Source organism: Egretta garzetta, unplaced genomic scaffold (assembly GCF_000687185.1).
Source record: "Egretta garzetta isolate BGI_Z169 unplaced genomic scaffold, ASM68718v1 scaffold744, whole genome shotgun sequence".
NCBI classification, from domain to species: Eukaryota; Metazoa; Chordata; class Aves; order Pelecaniformes; family Ardeidae; genus Egretta; species Egretta garzetta.
Window position 1 is genome coordinate 294,883 of NW_009259482.1, and position 21,998 is coordinate 316,880.

The 21,998-nt window shown below is 40.7% G+C and overlaps 1 protein-coding gene across 1 annotated transcript in view; it reads right to left on the reverse strand.

The window, feature by feature from the left end:
* Nucleotides 1–1,177: 1,177 nt before the first annotated feature.
* The window catches only part of PLG (plasminogen), a 25,386-nt gene continuing 4,565 nt past the window's right edge, over nucleotides 1,178–21,998 (reverse strand). The window contains exons 3-19 of the mRNA XM_009637188.2: nucleotides 20,158–20,264; nucleotides 15,683–15,797; nucleotides 14,684–14,823; nucleotides 13,992–14,112; nucleotides 13,685–13,803; nucleotides 12,583–12,745; nucleotides 11,860–11,990; nucleotides 10,895–11,060; nucleotides 9,998–10,164; nucleotides 8,941–9,089; nucleotides 7,397–7,490; nucleotides 6,098–6,218; nucleotides 5,292–5,366; nucleotides 4,785–4,925; nucleotides 3,526–3,632; nucleotides 2,514–2,659; nucleotides 1,178–1,339 (exon numbers count right to left, since the gene is read on the reverse strand). Coding sequence (XP_009635483.1) covers nucleotides 1,178–1,339; nucleotides 2,514–2,659; nucleotides 3,526–3,632; nucleotides 4,785–4,925; nucleotides 5,292–5,366; nucleotides 6,098–6,218; nucleotides 7,397–7,490; nucleotides 8,941–9,089; nucleotides 9,998–10,164; nucleotides 10,895–11,060; nucleotides 11,860–11,990; nucleotides 12,583–12,745; nucleotides 13,685–13,803; nucleotides 13,992–14,112; nucleotides 14,684–14,823; nucleotides 15,683–15,797; nucleotides 20,158–20,264 — 2,224 coding nt within the window. The remainder of the gene's footprint in view (nucleotides 1,340–2,513; nucleotides 2,660–3,525; nucleotides 3,633–4,784; nucleotides 4,926–5,291; nucleotides 5,367–6,097; nucleotides 6,219–7,396; nucleotides 7,491–8,940; nucleotides 9,090–9,997; nucleotides 10,165–10,894; nucleotides 11,061–11,859; nucleotides 11,991–12,582; nucleotides 12,746–13,684; nucleotides 13,804–13,991; nucleotides 14,113–14,683; nucleotides 14,824–15,682; nucleotides 15,798–20,157; nucleotides 20,265–21,998) is intronic.

The window sequence follows — 21,998 nt, forward strand, 5'->3', positions numbered from 1 at the left end:
TGTATATACATGCACACAAAAAATAGAAAGACAATTTAAATTGCATAACATGCAGCTTGACATGTCTGGGTGTGGACCTCTGCACTACAGAAAGTGGGAAAGACAAATCCCAGCCCAGGAAGTATCTGTGTTACTTGGGGTACACTCAGCACACCCTTGGGACGCAGGGAGGAGTCCAGGCAGAGCCAGGGGTCCCCAAGCACCTGTGGGGTGCTCCCTGGCTGATACGCAAGGGGTGCAGGATGAGCGTAGGGGTTCATAGTTAGCAAGTGTTTCACTTCAGCGCGTGTGAGCCAAGCTTTCCCTAGAAAGCATCTCTAAAGGTCTAAGCTTTCACTTCCAACAACCACAGGCATGTGTACATCAATTTCTTTCAGAGAAGAAATATGTACATGTAACATTTATATAGCAAGATAAAGTTATATAATGAAAGTGGATGGGTACTATGGACAACAACATTTTATAATACGTTAAACACATTGCCATTACTTGCTGTAATGATTGACAGTCATTTGTCTGTCTTCATTATGGACTAACTTTAGGTTGAGGCTATTTTTATCCACTGTTTTATATCTCTGATGCAATATTTGTACTTTTGCTGACACACAGATTTCCATGTCAATAAAAAATATGAAAATACAAACCAAATGTTGCTGCTTTTTTTTTTTTTATCCTGTATATTTAATACTATCGGACATATCAAATAAAACTTCACATGCATGTAAGACATATATAGTGAGATTCTTCTTTGGTTTGTATCATTAAATTTGTAAGAGGCTCAGCCAACTCATGTAAAATAAGAAGTATTCTCCTTTCTTCATCTGTTGGAAGCACAACATCTTAGGAAAGTCAACCTTAAAAGAAAAAGTCATTGTAGAGCCTAATATAAGATTGAAATGCAGATGTCCAGTTACAGTTGAGGTTGAGATTTTTGACACATATTTCAGAGGTGAGTAAGTCTATTGTCAAACATAGCAAACCCCAGAACATATAGAAAGAGGGTAACACACCATCACTTGGGTTTCTTGGCAAGAGCTGTTAATTTATAGCAATTTAAAATGGATGATCATATTTATTTTACTTTCTTAAGAATGATTGTAGCTTTAATATTGCACTTGGAATCTTGTATTTCTAACGTGCATACTGCTTTCCAGGAGAGGGCAGTCCATACCCAGGATCAGTTGTTTTCCATTATACTCTTAATCCAAGGAATATAATTGGAAACTCGAACGTAAACACCAGGTTTCATGGCTTGGGCACAGCCAAGACCCCAAGAGGTGACTCCATGTTGCACAAATTTATCTTGGTCCAGACAGACTAGAGGTCCTCCACTGTCCCCCTAGACAGAGAAAGAACAGGATGATTCCTTCACAGACAGCCCCACGTGCAAGAGTGGCCTTCTCACAGGAGGCACAGAAACAGAAGTACCTCTCACGTGTGAGGAGCACACCAAGTTTTAGGAAAACACTGGGGCTCTAGCCAGCAAAGAGTTCTTTATGCATGTTGTGAACGCTGTTGTAAAGTCATCTCTTCCCATTATCCAAGTGTTACATTTATTACTGAAGTGAGGTGATTTGGTGAGAAGGAATCTGATTGCCCTTAGTAACTGAAACTGTGCTGCTTCTCTCTGTCTCTTCTCTAAGGTCTTTACAGCTTTCTGTTGTTACTAGATGATCCAAGACCAAGTGAGTGCATGCATTCAAGTCGTGTGTCTTAAGACATGAGTTCACACCCATCAACAGCCTGCTTGCCCATCACAGTGCTTGTGCATAGACTATCTGTGCTGTGTTGGCAATGGAGTTGACCTGCTGGCTGGGGCAGGTGGTTTGCTGTTTTCACACTTCTTTACAGAGTCATCTCTAGCTTTTCAGGGAGGAAAGTTTCCGTCCTGATTCAGTATGCTAAGCTTTTCTGAGCCCTTTTGTGTATTTAAAGAAACCGAAGAACTCAATTTCAAAACCTAGACTTCTGGAGAAAGCTTTCATACCACACTTGTGAGATGAGCTGTTGCCAACCATATTCTTCCTTTTCAGCAAAAGGGAAGTCCAGCATGCATTTTGCTTCACCCAGTGTGGTTTTCACAGGCACTGGCACTGACACTTGGAAATGAGTAGTTCTGCATGGCAGACTCCGCTGCATTTTTCCTTGCCTGCTAACTGAGATGTCTCAGGTTGTTAACTGAGCTAGGACATTGGAGTTAGTCTAGCTGAGGCAAGCAAAGTGGTCTGGGAAAAAACTCCCAGACCCTTAGTCATTCTAAGTTGGTTTCCATACACCTGGCTCGGCCAGCTGTGTATTGCAATGTGCTTTGTGGTTCAGGCTTACCTGAAAAATTACCTGCACCACTTCCTAGCAGCAGGCAAGGGAGCAAGGGAAGAGCAGAATTCGTGTGCCACACCATGTGGTGTGGCAACATCTCAAGGCCAATTCTGAGCCTCTGAAGCCCAGGAAGCGAAGCACTGTTTGATTTGAATGTGCTTACAATGAACTCTGATACTCATAGACTTCCTTACCTGACAGCTGTCTGTGCCACCATGAATATTCCCAGCACAGAGCTCGTGGTTTTTGACTCTACCATTCAAAAATTCAGGGCGGTTGCATATTTTGTTCTCGATTACAGGGAAACCAGTTTCCTTTAAGTAGCCATCACCACCAGTTCCTTTGCAAATAAAAATAAAACCAAAACACAGTAAATAACAAAGGTAAATGAACATCTTCACAAAACAAAGATCGAGGTACAGATAAGCAGTAAAATAAGCATAGTGATTATGCATTATGCATATACTTTCCATGCACGACATGAAGTGATACCAAAATCAGTGTCACGGTACTTAATCACCCTCTACAACCCATCAAAATCCACGCTGCACTGAGTGACCTTCCTGCTCCCACAGTACATTTATATGGATCCAGTAGCCACTGATATCTGGGGCATCCACTCCCAAGACATTTTATTTCTCTGTATCTGAGTTTTCTTCTCTGCAGAAGAAAGGAGGTAGGAAACAAACAGTTGAAAATGGCATGATGGGCAGAAGCGAGGAGGCAGAGAAGGTACTGATGGCCTTCTCATCCAAGACAGAGTGGGAGGTTTTGAATATGGGTTATACTTGTGTGCGATCTTCTGATCCAGACTGGTGGAGAGAAAAAATCATTCAAGACGATGAGCAAACTCACCTTTGTGTGATTAAGAAATAGCCTAAATCTAGAAAAATCCTTCTGACTGCATAAGAGCTCACTTTGGGTAAAAGCAGAGTGGACTATGCGACAGGAGCTAACAGCTCCTTAGGTCTGAGTCTCCTCTTTGTATCGGTTTAGGGGGTTTCAGTTTACGTGGCTCTGAGTAATTTAGGAGAATCTAAATCAGAGAGAGACAGTGGAAAGAATGGCAGTACTTGATGAATTTTGATGAAATAGGTATGCATGCAAGCTTGTGTGGGGAGTTTTTGGCAGCGAGAGAATATGCTTTGGATACAAGTATATACCAATCTCCAAACAGAGCTTTCAGATGTGTTAGCACCGTCTCACCTTTTGTATCCCCCCAGCCCGTCACATAGCACTCCTCTCTTCCTCCTAATACAACATTTTCTTTTGGCAGACAAACTGGGATAACATGATTATTGATGATTGCTGGGCTGAAAGAAACAAACAAGAGACTCATACAGGAACAATCATCAGCGCATTTATCCCTGGTACCACCTCCAGGTTTCTCAAAAGATTTTATATACAGTCAGCCCGTTTTCTTTGAAACCCGGAGCTTCAGGTAAAGGGTTTTTCTGATGTGCAAAGCCACTTTTGTTTTAGGCTCTAATCCCTCAGAATGTGTTACACAAAAGGAAAAGATCTGAAACGGAGAACAGTTAGAGGCTTTCGATACTAAAATTACTTATATAAATCCAAGAGAATGTTTTGACTTAGGCTAATGCATAGCCAACAAAACCTAATTACAAAGCTACTTAGGGGCATGAATTAGTGGCATTTCACACATAGGTGTTAGATTGCTCTGTCTGCATCTGGTCTGACTATTTATAAATCACTTTCAGACAGGACACTTAGCACGCAGCAGAACCCAAGTCAGTTCGACTTGCCTTTGGGTGCAGGCTAGGCTCAATGAAGAAGCCACATTAATTGTGCTGACCCTGCATCTGTTCTGGACCTGCTTTGCAGCCAGGGAAGTCAAAGCACAAGCACCGTATGTTCACATCTGCTTGCAGCTGTGCGGACGTGTTCCTTTTGATTGCACAGTGCCTTGGTGAGAGTGTCGGATGAATGGAAGCAGGTGCAAGAAAAGCCATGGGTATTGCATCACACGTGCATCCTGTTTGCCTGCACACTGGACAGACCGGCTCAAGGAAGAAATCTCCCCACCACAGCATGGAAGCGGTATGGGGTGACATCAGGCTAATATTGCAGCTTTCCACCCTCATGACCGTATCAAGGTAGAAGCATGTAGAAACACGGACTAAAAGCTCCTCTAGGCATTACCTCCTCTTACCCTGCTGCCACTGCCTCACCTCCCAGCAGCTGCACCCAGCTGCATTGCCAGCCGGGGTAACTGTCCCTAGCCCTCCTTTCCCCTCCCAAGGCAGCCCCTTCCCTTTCTGAAGCCCTGCAGCTGAATCACCTTGGTATCCACTGGAGGTTCTGCAGAAAGGGAAGAAAGAGAGGATCTTAAATTGCTCATTGAACACAGCGTGCATGGAAACACACATTTCTGTGACACCAGCAGCCACTATTTAGTCAACTTGCCCCATCAGAACAAAGGAACGCTTCAGGTAAAAGGGTACCTGCTCAGTTTTAGCAGAGCAATGTCCACCCCACGTGGCTCCTTGAACAATCTCTCAACATCTCGTTTTTGCACTGATGCTTCTGATGCTCTTTCTCTGTGTAATCCAAGGTATACTTTATATGCAGATGGCCGTGAGGACCTGTTGGAAAGGATTGCACATGGTGAGCTGATGAACACACACCCAGGATATAGACCACTTATGATGTTATTGGGCACCTCGTTCTGTCAAAGCCAGAAAAATAAAGCCAGCTTTGGTGTAAACTTGATTTCTTAATCTCTTATTATGGCACATGAAATCAAGTTGGCAAAAGTTATCACTGTTATGCTTTGTTTCTTCAGTCAAAACTCTGCTTTAATGAGTGATGAATAGACTTGGCTCAGTTCTCAACTGTTTGCCAGCTGAGCTGAGAGACAGTTCAGGTTGGTTATTGGGTCAGTTTTGTTTCTCCTCTGATTTTCTATCTAGTGTAAGAAAATGCTAGCATCAGCTATAACAGATACTTACTTTTCTAGGCAGTGAGCAGCAGTAAGGACCCACTGAGGGTCTATCAGAGTCCCCCCGCAGAAGTGTATGCCATAACTGTAAGAGAGCAGAAAGGGCATTGGTTTAAGGTGGGGAAGTTAATTCTACTGCAGGTCATCAGGTAATCTTTCTAACATGTACACCTTTACAAACTAAAGACATTATTCCACATTTCCATTAAGAATCAACGCTTTACTTTCCTTGAACAGTATTTCTTACAATGACAGTAGTGTTGTGTGGACTGTTTTATAAGGCCTTGTATGAAAACACCCAGATCTTTGTTCTTAACCAGTATTTCTATTACTAGAAAACCTTATGTGCAGTGATGTATACCGTTTTAGAGACTGTGGCTTTTACCTAGCTCTGATCACAGTCAGAAAGCTGTGCAACTGGCCTTGATTCCTAATTTTGCTAATAACTTTGCCAGTAGGATCAAATGCTTACATGGAAGCACCGTTCAAGACCTGTACTAGCTATACTTCAAACTGTTGTTTCTACTCATAGGATACTGATTCCACTGTAGGGTATAGTGAAAAATGTAAAGTCGTTCTGCTTTTTAGTGAAAATGTTTTTGAAATTGGTGGTTGTATTGATTCTATAGGTATTTATCACAAAACAGAACATTCTTGGGTGTCTAAATGACATTCTTTAAGATTAGCACACATAATGTATAGCCTTGAGCTATTTTAAAATTAAAATAAAATTTAGAATTCTGCAACCACGTAACATCCTATGAGAGGCAAAGTTTCCTTGCATGTAAAGTCTAATGTAATGGGGAATGGGCATACCTTGTCCGGAGACTGATTTGCCAGGGCCAGGAGTGTGGATGCGAAATACATCCAGCAACAATCCTTTGAGCACACAGCTTTGGTCTGAACTTGGCTTTTCCACACTCATACTGAGCAGGAGCTACAAAATAAGAAAAAAAAATCGCTAAGAGGAACTTTAGCTCATTTGCTATACATTCATTTTGCACCCAGAAAACTAGAAGGTGAACCTGTTATATCTGTCACTTCAGCTTTTGGTTCTCTGCAGGCAATTATATACAATGCACCACCTATATTTTGTTAGATTACCTTCATCTGGAACACTTAAAAATGCCTGGGAGTGAGCGAGTGGCTGGGTGGTGTTCAGCTGCCCAACAGATTAATCCACAATACTAATGGAATTAAAGGAAAAAGCCACGTTTTCTCTGTTCTTTAGCTGAACAACTGAACAAAAAATTACTAACTTTAAAAAGAAATTGGATCTTCAAAATGAATACAATAACCATGGGAAAATGTCATTTTTTCCCCTAAAAGTCCCAACCCAACACTTGTGATGCAGTCATATTTTTAGAGTTAGAGAATGTGCATGTTACAGAACATCTTTCTTGTTTGCTCCATTTTGGGGTTTTGAACAGAGCACATTTTCTGCTGCTCACAGCAAGAAAGTCCCCTTTCTTTTGAGTGGGACTGACCTCTCTTCCTGGCATAGCTTTTGTTGTTGATGGACGTGAAAGGACTTTAAACCAAAATATTGTAAAACTTCATCATTGTACACTTTGTTGCACCACCTCATTCAGAGTAACGAATGGCTTGATTACTAGTAACAAAGACAAGGGCATTTCGTTAAATATTTAGGGCCAGATGCACTTTTCAGACATCTGATATGGTACAATATCAGAGGACGGAAAAATCTGGGTTACATCCAGGACAGAACCAGAGCCACATGAACAGGGGCTGCCAAAATTTTCCTGGGATAAGAGCATTTTTCAGCCTGGCCACACACAGTTATGCCAGGTGACCAGGCAGGAGCAGGGGAAAATTCTGCAAAACCAGCCTTATTTTGAAACACATGGTAAAACCTCCGTGAGCTTCAGTGGGCTCCAGCTACATCTTGTGCTGGGTTTGGGGCTTCCAAGGAATAGGCACCCTTCTTAAGACTTCAGACACAGATACTGAGCATCACTTCCCCACAGCCTTAATTTCCGATCTGAAGCTATCGCACTGTCTTAGATCGGCCTCTCAGATTAATCACTGAATGTTCTCCAATTGTCATAAAATGTCACAGGAAATGGAGACACTAGTCTTTAAAGGAATAATTACGGCACTTGGGAATGTCACAGTATTCCCAGGCTTTTCTTGGGTCTGTTGTGTAGCACCAAGGTCCATTCACGTCTCCATCGGGATTCCTGCAATACTGCAACAAAGAATAAAGACACCAGCTATTAACCAGGGGACAAAAAAGCCTGCCAATGCATGTTTCAAAACAAAATCAAATTACATTTGGGAAATCATTTTTTTACTTCCCTACTGATAAGTGATCTCTGATTGCTTTTGTCAAAATCTGTTTAATTTTTCTGTTTGATCTGTGAGTTTAGAAAAAGATAATAAAAATTAAACCTCTTCAACTGTCTTCAGCCAGTAAGCTTCACTAATGCAAGCTTGGACCTCTGAGCTCTCAAAAAGTAGGAGGTCTTGACTCAGGACAGGGTTTTCTAAAGCACTAAACTGTTTGCTTCTGCTTCCACTGGGGTTAGTAGGAGCAGTAAGGTCAGCCCTGAGGTCTTTTACACCCACCCTGGTTGCATGACTCTGGGGCCAGTGGGTACTGTGTAAGCTGCTCTTGCACAGCTTGGTGGTTCCTATGGGTCCCAGGGGCAGAGGTACAATGTTCACCCCAATGTGGGGTACCTGGTTAGCTGAATCACTCTGTAGGTCTTACTGTACGTACTGACTGATCTCTGCTCAGCACAGACACTTCACACAACTGCATGCTACCAGATATTTTTCTAGTTCCCTTCCCTACTCTGAAATACATCTCATGTCTTACGAAAAAGGAGAAAATATTTTTTCCCTTCCCCAAGAGTCCCTGCCAAATGTAAGAACCAAAAAGTTATGGCAGGCAGCTTTCTGGAGGGTGTTTCACCAATCTGAGCTGGAATTCAATACAGGGTATGTGGTGCCATCAGAGGATTGGCTAAAGAAAGCTCTAAAATCGCGTACCTGGAGAAAAAATGATTCAAGCTAGCACCATCAAACAAGCTCTTTATATCACATACATAGCTTGTCAAAAAACAGGCAAGTATTGTCTAGAGAACTAGTGATGAGTACATGTGTTAGGACTAGGGAGATGAAGGTTAGAGTTGGAGAATGACTTACAGGATGGGTCAGATGCATGTATACCCCTGTGTGATGGGCTGCAGCAGAATCTGGAGGGCTGGCGGGGGAATTAATAGAGGATGGGGGCTGCAAACCATCAGCAAGGAACTTGCACTGGACATTGGATCCCTCATCATCTCACCCGTCACTGTTACTACTGAAACCTATGACCCCAGGTGCTCTTTCTGACAGAAGAGGCAGAGATGTTGCCCACAGACCAACTCCAGTTAGTCCTTAGCAGTGAGGAGAAACAAATGCCCATTGGAAGCCCCTTGGCTGTGCTGCAGAAGCATTCAACAAGGCTTCTGGGCATCTGTGTGTCCCACAGAAGTACAGACTGCTCATGTCAACAAGAATTAGCATGATCAGCTTCTTGGACTGAACGGAGGAAAATTTATTTACAAAGACCAGGCATGAAATGCTTGTTGAGGGACCATGAAGATAGACGAAGCTCAATGACAGCAAGTATTAAATGAACAGCTGCTTACATTTTTATCCAGGCCTGCTCCTGGATGAGTCATGGGAGTGAAATAGTCGTGGCTATGAGGTTTCTGAGAACTCCACTCTTGACAAGTCCTGCCCCTTCCAGTTTTTGCAACTGTGCCACGATAATCTTTACCATTACCATAAATGCAGTCTGTGAAGAAAGAGGAAAAGGAAATGATTGTTAGCTGTGAGTTATTGGGCCACGTCCATGCTTGGTGGTGGTGAAGCAGAGATAAATTTGAGGAAATACTACTAGGACTTACATGTCCTACATAATGTGTATAGAAGGAAAGTAGGACAACCTAGTGTCAATGATGGCTAACAATCACAGTTTAATTTCCTTGCATTTTAAATATTTTCTTCATGACCATGAAAGTCATAAATCAAAGAAGCTTATATTCATTTGAACCCCTGTGACTCCAGAATCCAGGATCACAAAGACGATGCACTCATGAAGTCTTTTCCTTATGGACGCTGATATTTGTCCACTGCCACATTTTACAGTAGGTAAAATGCAGTAATACATGTTCAGATAAAATTCTTAGCCTTTTAACATAGAAAAAAAAAAAAAACAAAAACAAAAAGCAAGCTGCATCACTCTATCGACTGCATAACAAAATCACATCTGAACTGAATTTAAAAAGCCAGCTGTCTTGTGGTGGGAAATGGAGCCCTGGAAATGTGAATGCATGGCACAGGAAAAGACTTTTTTGGAACACTTGCCAGCAAAGTGACATCACCTCTGTATTTGCTGTCATTGCTAGTCGCCCTCCCACAGTAGCGTGGAGACTACTAGCCATCTGTTCCCTTGTGTTTCCAGTATTGCCAGATGTAGTTGATAAAAGGTGCGGTATTAATCTAAAATCAAATACTGAAACCCTGCTATAAAATTCTACAAGAAAGATTAGAAAATTAAGAGAGTGGATACAGTATTGTATTAAATTCTGTAATTATCTAGAGTTTCCTCTATTTAATCTTCATTAAATTCTTGATGAGGTTTCCATAAGAAACAGCTTGCTGGTTACGAGCATCTCCGGGGGAAGGGGAAAATATTCTCACCAGGATCTGGTCCCAGTGTTGTCTGAGGAGGTTTTGGTAAAGTCACTGATGCATGGGCATTACACCTCTTCAGGTTGCAATACTCCCATCTCACACTGGGGTCGGTGGTGTAGCACCATGGGCGGCTATCGGCATCTGGGTTTCTGCAATAATTCTGCTTCAGGTCCCTACAAATGTAAGCATATCACATTCCCATCCATGCCACTGCTCTGAGGAGAACTTGAAGGAACATTTTAGAAAGCAGGTCTGCTATGGAATTAGCATATATCAATTATCATGTACAGTGTGCGACAGAAATCCTTTTTCCAGTATAAAGAAATCAAAAAACATACGCAGAATAAATATGCTAAGTACTTATTCACTGATTAACGTGTATAGTAGAATGCCATTTACAAATCCAGATAAGTAAATACACATATGTATATTAAAGATATAATTCTTTTTACTTTTTCAAATACATCAATAGCTTTTAAGAAGAATATTTTTTTTGCATTTTTGAATAAATAAATAGTAAATATTGGGAATAAGAAAACAAGCCATCCTTTTCCCAAGCTCTAATGAACTGCAGGCTAGGAAGGAAAGACTTAAACTCATGTATAGAAATGGTTCATTTCAGTATAAGGGAAAATTTATGATAACTCTTAATTCCTCTAGAAGCAATGTAGAAACACAGAGTTAATTAGTCTAAAGCATAGTAATGACAACTGTGGTTTGTTTCAAGATGAGGTTAACAGAAAATGTTTCCACATTAAAAAAAGAAGAAGGGAAGGGATTATTTTTATCAAGTACACTCCCTACCCGGCTTTAAAATCGTTGTTGTGTAAAGATGATGCAAACCAAATTGAATTAATGAATTGTCATTGACCGATGAAACATGGAAATGGGAAACACACATACGCGTTTGGGTACTGGTCTGCCGTTTTATTGTGTCGGTGCGGTGACATTGAGCTCCAGGCTTGGCATTTCTTTCCCGTGAGAGTGAAAGAAGCTGTGCCACGGTAAGTCACACCATTGCCTTGATAGCACTCCTCAGTAATTTGAGCCTGCTCAGGCACATCAACAGCTGTAGTGAATAACAGAAACCAGTCCCTTGCATTTTAATACTTTGATATTTATACATGAGCATACAGAGTCAACAGAAATGAGTGAGCCAGAGCATTTCAGTGACCGCCACAGCACACCCTCTGTAACAGAATCCTTCTCAGACTGTAGATCAAAAGGAGGATTTCCAGAAATGTTTGTAAAAATTTCATGATGCTCTAGATTAAAAGCACATGTACATCAATTTTACTGTCATGCATGGGGATTTATTTCAGCTAACAATCCAAATAGTTCACATATGGATCAAAATTTCTCCAGGGTAGGGGAATGTCTGTGGCTTTGCCACAGATGCGTGTGTGGAACAAGCCTGCCTTGTGTAAGGAGAATTTTCTTTTGATTGATTTTTATGGAGTCTTGGTTCAGTGCTCTTAAATTATCTTAGGTTTTGCTTTGGAATCAGTTTTTCAGGAGCTGGCATGTAAAGCTAATTGACTTTTCCATGGAGCTTTTCCATTCAAAAATTTAGAGGTGGAGGGAACCACCACTCGGCAAAAGGAAAAGAGCTCTGTTACTGCAATTTTCCTGAACTGGGTCAGTAGGTGATTTAAAACCTTCTGCACTTATCCACCAGACTGAACATACCAGCCTGGGCTCCACAGCAGGCTCAGGATTTCAGCTGATACATAGCGACACCGAGAGTGATGCCGATAACAGCAGTTAGTGCAGCGACAGCAGTGACGGCAATGACTGAGCAGAGTCGCCCAAGATTGTTTAGAATAAACAATCACCCTTCGCTTCCAGATGTCTCCTGTTGTTCTTACCAGGGGCCTCTGGCTCCACCCCATCACAGGAGGGGATTCTACAATATTCCCACCGGGCGGTTCTGTTGGTGGTGTAACACCATGGCATCTTCTCACCATCAGGATTTCTACAGTAGTTTTCCTCTAGGCTCCTGAAACAGAAAAGTTGGTAAGAAAAGCCTCTGATGGAAACCTAGTAAAGGTTATGAACAACAGGGGAATGTACCTTGCTGCCTAATTTACTGTGGTATTTACTGGCGGATAACTCTGCTGGTCATTTATTGATGCCATTTACTAGACGAAGAATTGCAATGCACTGGTGTTTTGGGTGCGCTAAACCAGACACCTGCCTGAATGACGGATGAACTAAGAGTTTGTATGGCATGTAGTGCTTTGAGGCCAAGAGCAGCACAGCAGAAACATAGGGTGAAAGAATCTAGCCCCAAGCAAATAGCATGTTTGTAACTTTTTTACTCCACATTACTTCACCCGAGCTGTAAAAGGATGAATTGAAGAGGGAAAAAGTCAATCAAGCAGAGCTTGAAAGTCAGAAGAGGGGGCACTAGTATCCAAGAACAAAGAAGTGAATAAGAAGAAATGTGCAAAAAAATTGAAAAGATGGAATCCAGCAGGTGATGAATGCTGGTGTAACCAAATAATTTTACAACACAGTTAAAGAAAAACGAAGTATTCTGTGCCTTGGTACTTCGCATTGACACTGAATAATGGAGAGGTTTCACTTACTTGCAGGGGTAGTTTTCAGGAGTGCGAGTGTGTCTGTGAGGAGATTGAGAACTCCAGTGCTGGCAGGTATTTCCCGACTCAGTGACAGATATCGTGCCTCGATAGTCTTCTCCTCTTCCTGATAGACACTGACGCCCTGGTGCAGGGGGTGGGGGGGGTGTTGCTATTGCAGAAAAAGGAACTGAAGTTTAGCAGTGCCTTCTAGGCATATTAAAAAACCAAATACAAACCCCAAACCAAAGACAACGAAACCAAAACCAAACCCTAAGCTTTATAATTAAGCGGGCTTTTTACCTTTCTTTGCAGGTAAGGCTTGAAGACCAAAATGTTTGAAAAGTCCAAAAGATAGAGAAAAGATCTAAAAATATCTTAACTTTTCTTTCTTCCATTTTAACATCTTTACGAACAGTCAGACCGCCAGAAGGGTGTTTGCATCTGCGCCTTTACAGCAGCCAGAATACAACACAACCAAGTGCTAGCAGCCCCATCAGAACAAAGCTGGAAAGTGAGCGACTGGCAATATTGTGAAGAAAACTGGGGTGAAAGTGGCGGGCCCATCAGTGATAGGTACAGGTATAGGTGCAGACATAAAAGAGATGTGCTCTAGCTGGTGAGAGTTAGAGACAGCAAGGATGAGGTCTGGTGAGAAGCCCTAAGGAAAAGTATCGTAGCAAGGGCAGGCCTTTAGGGGAAAGGGAAACTGAAAAGGTGGATAACTGAATTGGAAGAGCAAAACAAAAGCCAAAAGATTTTCAGAAAGTGTGAAACTTTTTGACATCAAAACAGGAACATCAGAAGAAACATTAGAATCACTGAAATGCCTGGTCATAGAAAAACACATCAAGGAAGGGAGATGTGCTCCAAGCAAAAACATTAGAAATGCCTATGCCAGAAATGTCTACCCTCGAAGGAGCTATCAGAAGTTCATTTCAAGGTTACTTTTTTTTTCTTTAAGATAAAAATCAGCAGTCTTTTAGTCTTTCTTTTATCTTTAGGGCCTCTTCTATTTGTTCTAGCTCCTTGCACCACCCTGAGCGGAAGCTGTCTAGACGTTTTTGTGTCTAGTTGTCTTTGTGTCTAGAAGTCTAGAAGTCAGACTCACTGCAGCGAGGAATGTTGCAATATTCCCCGCGTTTAGTTGGTCTGGTAGTGAAACACCAGGGCCAAGGTTCACCAGCAGGATTACGGCAATAATTCATCTTCAGATCCTTCTCTGGAAAACTGAACAAGAAAAATAATTTTTAAAAAATGCCACTAATGGCTGTAACAATTATCCTGTCTGGGGCAGGGCAGTCTTCACAGCATCCTTGAGAATAAACTACCCATCACAGAGTCTGACTCACTATTGCGGATCTGGGGCAGGGCGGTCTTCAGGCCACCCTGACTACCCATCACAGAGTCTGACTCACTATTGCGGGGGGTATCCGTGAAAGTAAGGTTGCTGGGAGTCCCAGTGCTGGCACTCAAGCCCGGACATCGTTGTTGCAACTACTCCATGGTAGTTTTCTCCATTGCAGTGCATACACTCAACTGTAGGAGCAAGGCAGAATGAGGACAAGAGACACAGAAAGTCCCTGAGGAACTGGTCCATAAACACTCATCCCACATGAAGCTCAAGAGCCTGATCAGAGCTCAAGACTGAAGGACAGTCTTTTTTTGGCAAGCTTATTTTTCTTGGTAAAATGACTTCAATGAGCTGATTACATTTCATAGCATTCATCCCCCCCGACATTATAGACTATAATTTTTAAAAGAGCTAAATTAAAACTACTAGGCTATAATTGAAAAACTGTGCCTTGCTGCCATGTTTTATCGACTTTTGCAGTGGCAACTGTCATTTGGTTCAATTCTAGGATTATGATATGTGAATACACGCATATACCATTTTTTTTATCTGGGGAAAAAAAAAGACTTTGTATAGGTGTTTGGGGTGTCTTTTGATATCTTCCTTGTTGGTGTTGAAAATGTCTTTAGAAAGTTTTAGGTTGAACTAAATTCGAGTTCGGAACAAATACTCAGCTAAAAATAAAAGTATACGAATAACTTCACATTCTTGAACACATCTTCCGAAAGGGAAAGAAATTGGTATGTGTATCCTGACCTTCACACTCTGGGATGTTACAGTAATCAAATCTAGTAGCAGGATCTGTTGTGTAACACCAGGGTCCCTTTGCATCATTATCAGGATTTCTGCAGTAGTTTTCTTCCAGTCCTGCATCGGGATGTTTTTCAGGTGTGTACCTGGAACAGAATTTAAATGGGGTTAGAGAACAATGAAAATGTCCCAATTGTTCAGCTGAGGACTCTAAAAATGAAATCTTTATCTGAGGACCTTTTTGTAGATGTCGTTCATTAGAAGTCTCCTAATTGCTACTGTGTGCCATTGCTGAGGCGTTAGAAGTGCCATAGCTATAGGCTTCAAGAAATATGGCGCCTCTAAGGCCATTCATGTCTTTAATACTTGCATTTACTTCAGCTGTTCGGTTTCCAGTAATTTTTGCTCAGCCAAGGTACTTTTTAGCATGTAGAGAAAAGTCTCCTCTGGGACATGTTCCCTGGGAGATGTAATGAGAAGATATTTGCTGAAATGAGAGTTCCCTGTAAGCTGAATGTTATGCCATCTCAGTAGGAGGTTACTAAATAAACCCAGTTGGGTGTTTTTCATTAAATACAAGAAATACTGTCCTGTTAATTGCCTAGGGATTCACTGATAAAATCATGCACCTCATAAAATTATGCATCTCATCTGCCACATTTTACAGCTTTAGCCAAGAGAAATTCTTGCCCTGGTGAGATTAATGGAAAAGTCTTATTTCAAGAGGACCAGGTGCTTCCCTGTTGAGTGTTTTGCTTATGTAAGGGCGACAGAATTTAAATGCAACTGCCAAGGCTGACATGTCCCTATTGATCATGTAGCCCTAATTTCAGGTCTCCGAGTTAAAACTCAGATTGGAGAATTATCTTATTCCAGGTAAGTGTAGAAAAATATTTTATAAGAAGACTTTCAACACCAAAAAATTGCTTATAAGACTACTTAGCACATATAAATGGCTTAGCAAAATTTCAGAAAAACATATAAACATATACGAAAAGGCCTTACTTTGGTTTATGGGGGACATTATCAACCCACTTCTGGCATGGCACACCTTTCTGCGTTTTGGCTTCTGTTCCTCTGTAATCGACCCCTTTTCCCTGCTTGCATTCTAGAAGATAAACTGAAAAGATATGCACTTAGTTAATCAGTATCATGACATGTCCATTGGATTTTAGCATATACAAAATCCTTTTTCATGCTAATACATTTAAATACATTTGGTCATATTTTTACTTCCTTATGCCATCAAAAATAGACAGCTCATATTGTAAAAACCAATTCATTATCTGATGTCTAAATTGAATTAATTAGCATTGAAAAATTTATGTGGAAGATAAAACTTCCAAGCCAGAATTCCAGATATCCTTATTTAAGTGTAACACAACCTGGTTCTTTTGAGAACATACTATAGTAAACATACAATAAAATAAGCTTTTAACATTTAAATATGCACTATAACGAGATAGAAACATATTTTCTTTTCATTACTGCCTATGATGTTATTATAGTTATGCACAGTAATTAAAATCAAACCTTAGAAGACACCCGCCTGAATTCAGCTGAAGATAACAGGACAGAATCACAGATGAATACACAAAGCATTTTACCAGTTTAAATAAGCAATTTTTTTTAAGTTCATATAAATGCAGATGACATTGTTTCATTATGGTTTACTGTATTACAAATGAGATTTGACTAAATCATGATATGTTAAGACAATGACTCTCTGTTCTACAAGATAAAATGGATAGTTGGGTGAAGGTGCATATTATACATGCTTTAGTACTCTTAGGTTTTGCAACTTCATAGTACCTTCATGAAAAAAAGAAAAAGAAGGAGTGAAAGAATTGGCAATGAAATCCTGTCTTTATATAAGTCAAGGGCAATTTTAATGCTGAATAAGCCTGGGGTTTGTATCAGTAGCCTTGAAAACATTGAATTGTTTCAAATTATTAATCATTAAATTAAATGAGAACTGAAATCTCAATGTTGTCATTTTTTTCCCAGGAGGAAGGAGCAACCATAACCCCATTGCAGCCTTTAAGATTTCCCTGGGAGGACCGAACAGCCACCTCTCCCAGTGAAGAGCTGGTGACTGCCAGGGGAGAGCAGGCTCACAAGGGGCAGCTCTGCCAAGGCACAGCTGAAGAAACTCAGATCTTAGCACATTCCCTCAGAGCTTCTATATCTGCGCTGTGGGGATAGTCTCTGTCAGGCAACATGTCCTCTGGCTTGGAAAACTAAGCAGGAAACCCATTTAACATTTCTCTGTGCATAGGGCATATTTCATCAAACAGTTCCTCCTCTCTATCTGCAATGAAGCAATCTGTCTTTTAGGGTGTGACCTGGCTTGTCTCAATATCTTTAAATAGCATCCAGATCAGGTATTTGTGGAGACCCAGCTTTGCATCAGCTTTTTGCAGCATCAAAGTTATACCAAAGCTGACATACAAGCAGAAGATTAACATAGATCTGGAGAAAATAATGCCATTTTACACAGATCTGTCTTGTCAAAAGTGAAAAGAACTGCTATTTGAATCTGAAATAAGGTCCAGCTCTTCTGTGGACTGATAAATAGTTTAGATCTGGATTTAAAGATGTGCCTTTTGGCATGTCTTTATTTCAATGTATATATATGGGCAAGTTTACCCTAGAAACTAAGCTGGAAGCCGTTTGGATCCCTCAAACAATTTTGCAATAAATTAACATTAAAAACCTCAATAACTGAACATTGAATCAGTCAAGCGCTGACTCTTTTTGTTTGCATAAACTTTTGACCGTTTATATAACCTTTAGGTTTTTTTCTGTCTGATGACAAATAACTTTGATCCCCAGACTGAACCCATGTCCCTTGGGTTAACTATTTACAAATAGGTATGTGGATAACAATTCCCAAATGCTAACTTTAATTCTTATTACTTTTTCTATAAGGCAGAGAATGTTAACGTTCTCTTTTATAGTACATGCCACAGAAAAAAATATTTTTAAAATCGTGACTTTTATACCAATTGTCATCTTTTTCTTTGAACGCAATGATAAAGAGCAATTAGGTCCCATCGAGTAATTGCTTCAGCTGAAAAAAAAATGCTGGTTTCAGCAATAGTATTCCAAAAGCATCTGCATATGTGAAAGGAATTTCCTTCAGGTATCAGGACAGCAGCAGCTGCTGGAGACAGTGATGTGATCTGCCTAGGTAAAAGCTACATTTTCCCTTCTGTTGTGTAACAATAGATTAAACTGATGATATCATTAGAATGGACACATAATTATTTGAGACCCTCTGCATATAAAGAGATAAGCGACAGAGAAACCGTCTGACATATACACAGTAGGCTACGTTTTTCTTGTTCATGATACCTTGGTCCATCTTTTTTTTCTCTGTGAGTAGATGTGCAATTTTTGGACATTTCATTTATGTAAAACTACAGTTTTTCACACCTTTACTGATGAGGTTCTGTTTTTCAAGAACATTGCAGGACTGCCATCCAGGTTCTAACCTCAGTGAATCCAAGGGATGTCTCAAAAATAAACCAGAATCACAGTCTAGCTCCTGATCACAGTACTGAAGCAAAGTACAGATTATTTACATGTAAGTTATTTGTTCAGTATTTCTTTAAAATTTGTTACTTGTCAATTGATCCATTCAGTTTTCCTTCTACAATAGGAACTGCAGAAGATTTCTTAGTATTACTTAATCATGATTCGGGGAAATTCCCACCAGCTTCTGGATATAATAAAAACATCTTATGCTCAAAATACTAAATTACCTATCAGTTATATACATACAAAAGAGGCAACTGGCTGTAGGCTTCAGAAAATATCAAGCTGAAAAGGACCCTCAGTGGTCTTTGGTCCAAACCCCCATAAAAAGCATGGCCAGCTTCTGAGCAGGATGAGGCCACCCAGATTTTTAACCAGTCAATACTTTCAAGGGCAAAGGCTCCACAGCCTCTCTGGGCGATGTGGTCCAGTGCATATCCACAATGTCTGAATAAAATCTCATTTGGATGCTCAGCACAATCCAGATAGAGCTATTGAACGACTGCCTAAAATCTTCTTACAGGTGCTATACACATAGCATTATCTTATCCTACAAGTCTTTGTGGGTCAACAGAGGAGTAAGGATGCAGTTTTCTGGAGGTCATTAGTATTTACAGTCTAGTTACTGTGATTCTTGACTTTTGGTTAGAAATTGGCCTATTGAAACCACTGCATGATTTGCAGCAGCTGAGAACCTTGTTCTTTTTTTCCTCTTCATGTACCTTTCTTTGTTGAAGGAGACCAGCTTCTTGGTAGATATCATGGTTTCCAATTTCTGAATATTGTCAACGGCATTAACGTTTTTTAAAAAGTTACAAATCAGCAAATAGTGAAAGGCAATGTTAATGAAGTCATTTAACACAGAACAGTAGTAATTCCAGTCAAAGTTTACCACATTATCTTACATGTCTGAATGATCAGAAGGGAGATCTTTTCTCCCTTGTGTATTACTAAAGTCAGAGAACAACACAATGAAACTTACATTACATTAAAAATAAAACTCATTCCTTCTTCCCTGTATATAGCAAGAGCTTAGTTCTTGATTATGTATTTCAAAAAGAGTCTTAAAACCCAATTGTCTGCATCTTGCATAAGGTGATAGATTTTTAAAAGAGATGATAAAAAATTTGATAATTGCCATTTCTTAAAGACAGATTTCTTATTTTCAGAAAGAATAGGAGATCAAATACACTTAAGTCTCATAATCCTCGTCTATGACAAAACTGATCGCAAATACAAAAGTACAAGAGGAGAATACATTCACCATGTCAATTAATTGTATAGGTTAGGATAAAAGTTTCACCAAATTCATTAACTGAACTGTACAAACATCATATAGCAATATACAAATACTATAAACATAGATCATTTTTATCTGAAGCATAGTTAGCACTCTAATGCTTCTGACAACACGTGCAACTAGAAGAAAGTTGATTTGGGTCCCACCCAAGCAAACTGTGAATTTTCTTTAGTGATACAAATTAAATTATTTGGTAGTTTCCACCAGTTTTCCAGTGGGCAAAGGTCTGTCTCACGAACCATTGCCAGCACAAATAGCTCTTCCAAGTACCCTCAGCAAAGACAGGGAAGATGCACCCGTAGGTTATTGGCTGGGTTAAAAGAAGAGAGAAGGGACCCTTAAGCAATTCCATTACTCCCAGCACCTTCTGCATTCCCCAAGAAACAGTACTCTTTTCTGCCTTGTGGACCCTAGGATTTAGGGAGCAGGAAAGATTCTGGAGCACTAATCTAGGAAAAAAAATCAGTACCACAGCTGTACAAGCAATATGGCAAAACCCTAGGGGTTAGGTAAGGGCTAACCTTCCCACTTCACCTAACCCAGTGAAGGCTTAGCCCCCGTTTACAATAGGGTTATGTGAGTCCCACTGGAAAGCATATCTCAGTGAAATAGTATAAAAAAGACATAGGCATAGACATACTTCTTTTTTCATAAAGAATTGCGTTTGTTCTTCTGAATATCATTGCTGTTTTGGTGTTCTCAGCCAGTGTTAAACACTGTTGGTCTTTACTGGTGAATAAGAAGGCCCTGTTGAAATTAAGAGGAGAGAGAAACGTAAGAAACAACACCTGAATATGTGCATTATTTTCCTAAACACCTTTTATAGTTATACTTTTAGCAAGCACTGCACTTCAGTGATATTTAAGACCGAGTAACATTTGATAGATCACTGAGTATCGCAGCTCCTATTTTCAGTGGTGACTTCGACTCCTAAGTCTTCATACCAAACTTAGGTTGAAAGGGAGCTACATGAAGAAACTATGACAAGGGATAAAAAAGAAGATTTATAATGTGCCAGAGACTCCAGAGAACATGCTGAAGAGGACATAGACACAAGGGACCTTGAACTTATTTTAAAAAAAATAGTGGTCAGTCATGAAGCAAGACACTCTACAGTCTTCAGCAGTTACCATGGGACAGGTAAAGCACAACAAGTCAGGACGTTAAATACCTTGTGATAACTGTTCTGAGTCACCGTACGTGAAGCAACATAAGCACTTTGGAAAACACAGCCATTTGCCTTTTCAGCAAGTACCTTGTCTGTAAGTCTGCAAAACTGGAGCGGACGGTGTAACCTTTACAAATTGCATCTAAGGAAAGTTCCTGACAGGCTAAGTCATTTCCATGGCTAGCTTTTCTGAACCAAAAAAAGAGCAGCAGCAACATGACATGCAGTGGGTAGGTCTATACGAGGAATGTAAATACTGACAGAGCCCATTCTGTAGCCCTAATACCAACTGGCATGATTCCAGTGTGCCTGTACCTGTAAATTCGCACAGCCTCTCCCCAGAGGAGAGGGATCACATCTGGACTCACTTCTGGGAACGGTGGCTCTGCATTGTCTGGGGAGTGCTGGTTGCCCTGGGTCAAAACTACACTGGGGGCCTCTCCCCCCGATCCAAGCCCAGCTCTCAGTAATATTAAATTTACAATTAGGGATGTAGCGAACGAGCATGGTCCAACACACTGCTAAGGTGGGATAACAAGTCTGAAGTACTGATCTGAACTCATTGGTCTGAAGCACTGATGTGATGGTGCTGCGGTGCTGGCTTGGACTTAAAGCTCTGCCTAAGTTACCTTTCTTCCCCTAGGTCCTTCCCTGCCAGACAGCATCTGTTCTTTACTAATTGTAATAGATCTCCCAAAATTGATTAGGGAGGCAAGGACAAAACAACCCTCATGTTATCCCAGTGTCAGGTCATGGTAGGCTTGGACCTGAGGCAGAGGTTAAGAACCGACACTGTATCTGAATATAACTCAAAAGAGAACAATAATCCTCTGCAAACTGTAAATATATAATCTGAATATACAGACCTGCCCTCTCTGCCTTCCTCCTTACCCTCCTGAGACAAGTACTGCTGAAGCTCTGCCCTCTCTGTGTGATTTTCAGAGAGGGGAGTAGGATCAAAGGGAACGGGTGGTATCTCACACACCCCATCAGCAAACCCCTGGCATCCTTCAGGGTTACACCTCTTTAAAATAAGTCTCATTTTCCGTTTTGATTTAAAACACAAAGCTATAAAACACATTTTGAAAGTCAGCAATAGGGTATCCCTGCCTTGAATAAAAGCCTGATGGAGAGCCAAGTGGTGGAAACAACCCTGCAGATAGTCAGCCTGCTGAGTTCAGAAAGGTATGCTGCAGAGGGGGTAGATCAAGAACTCATGAAGGTCAGAAGAGAAAACCTCCCTGCCTCATATGTGAGGACAACCTCCCACCCCAGGAATAGGTATCTCTCCTTTTTTCTGCAGTTGCCTGCTG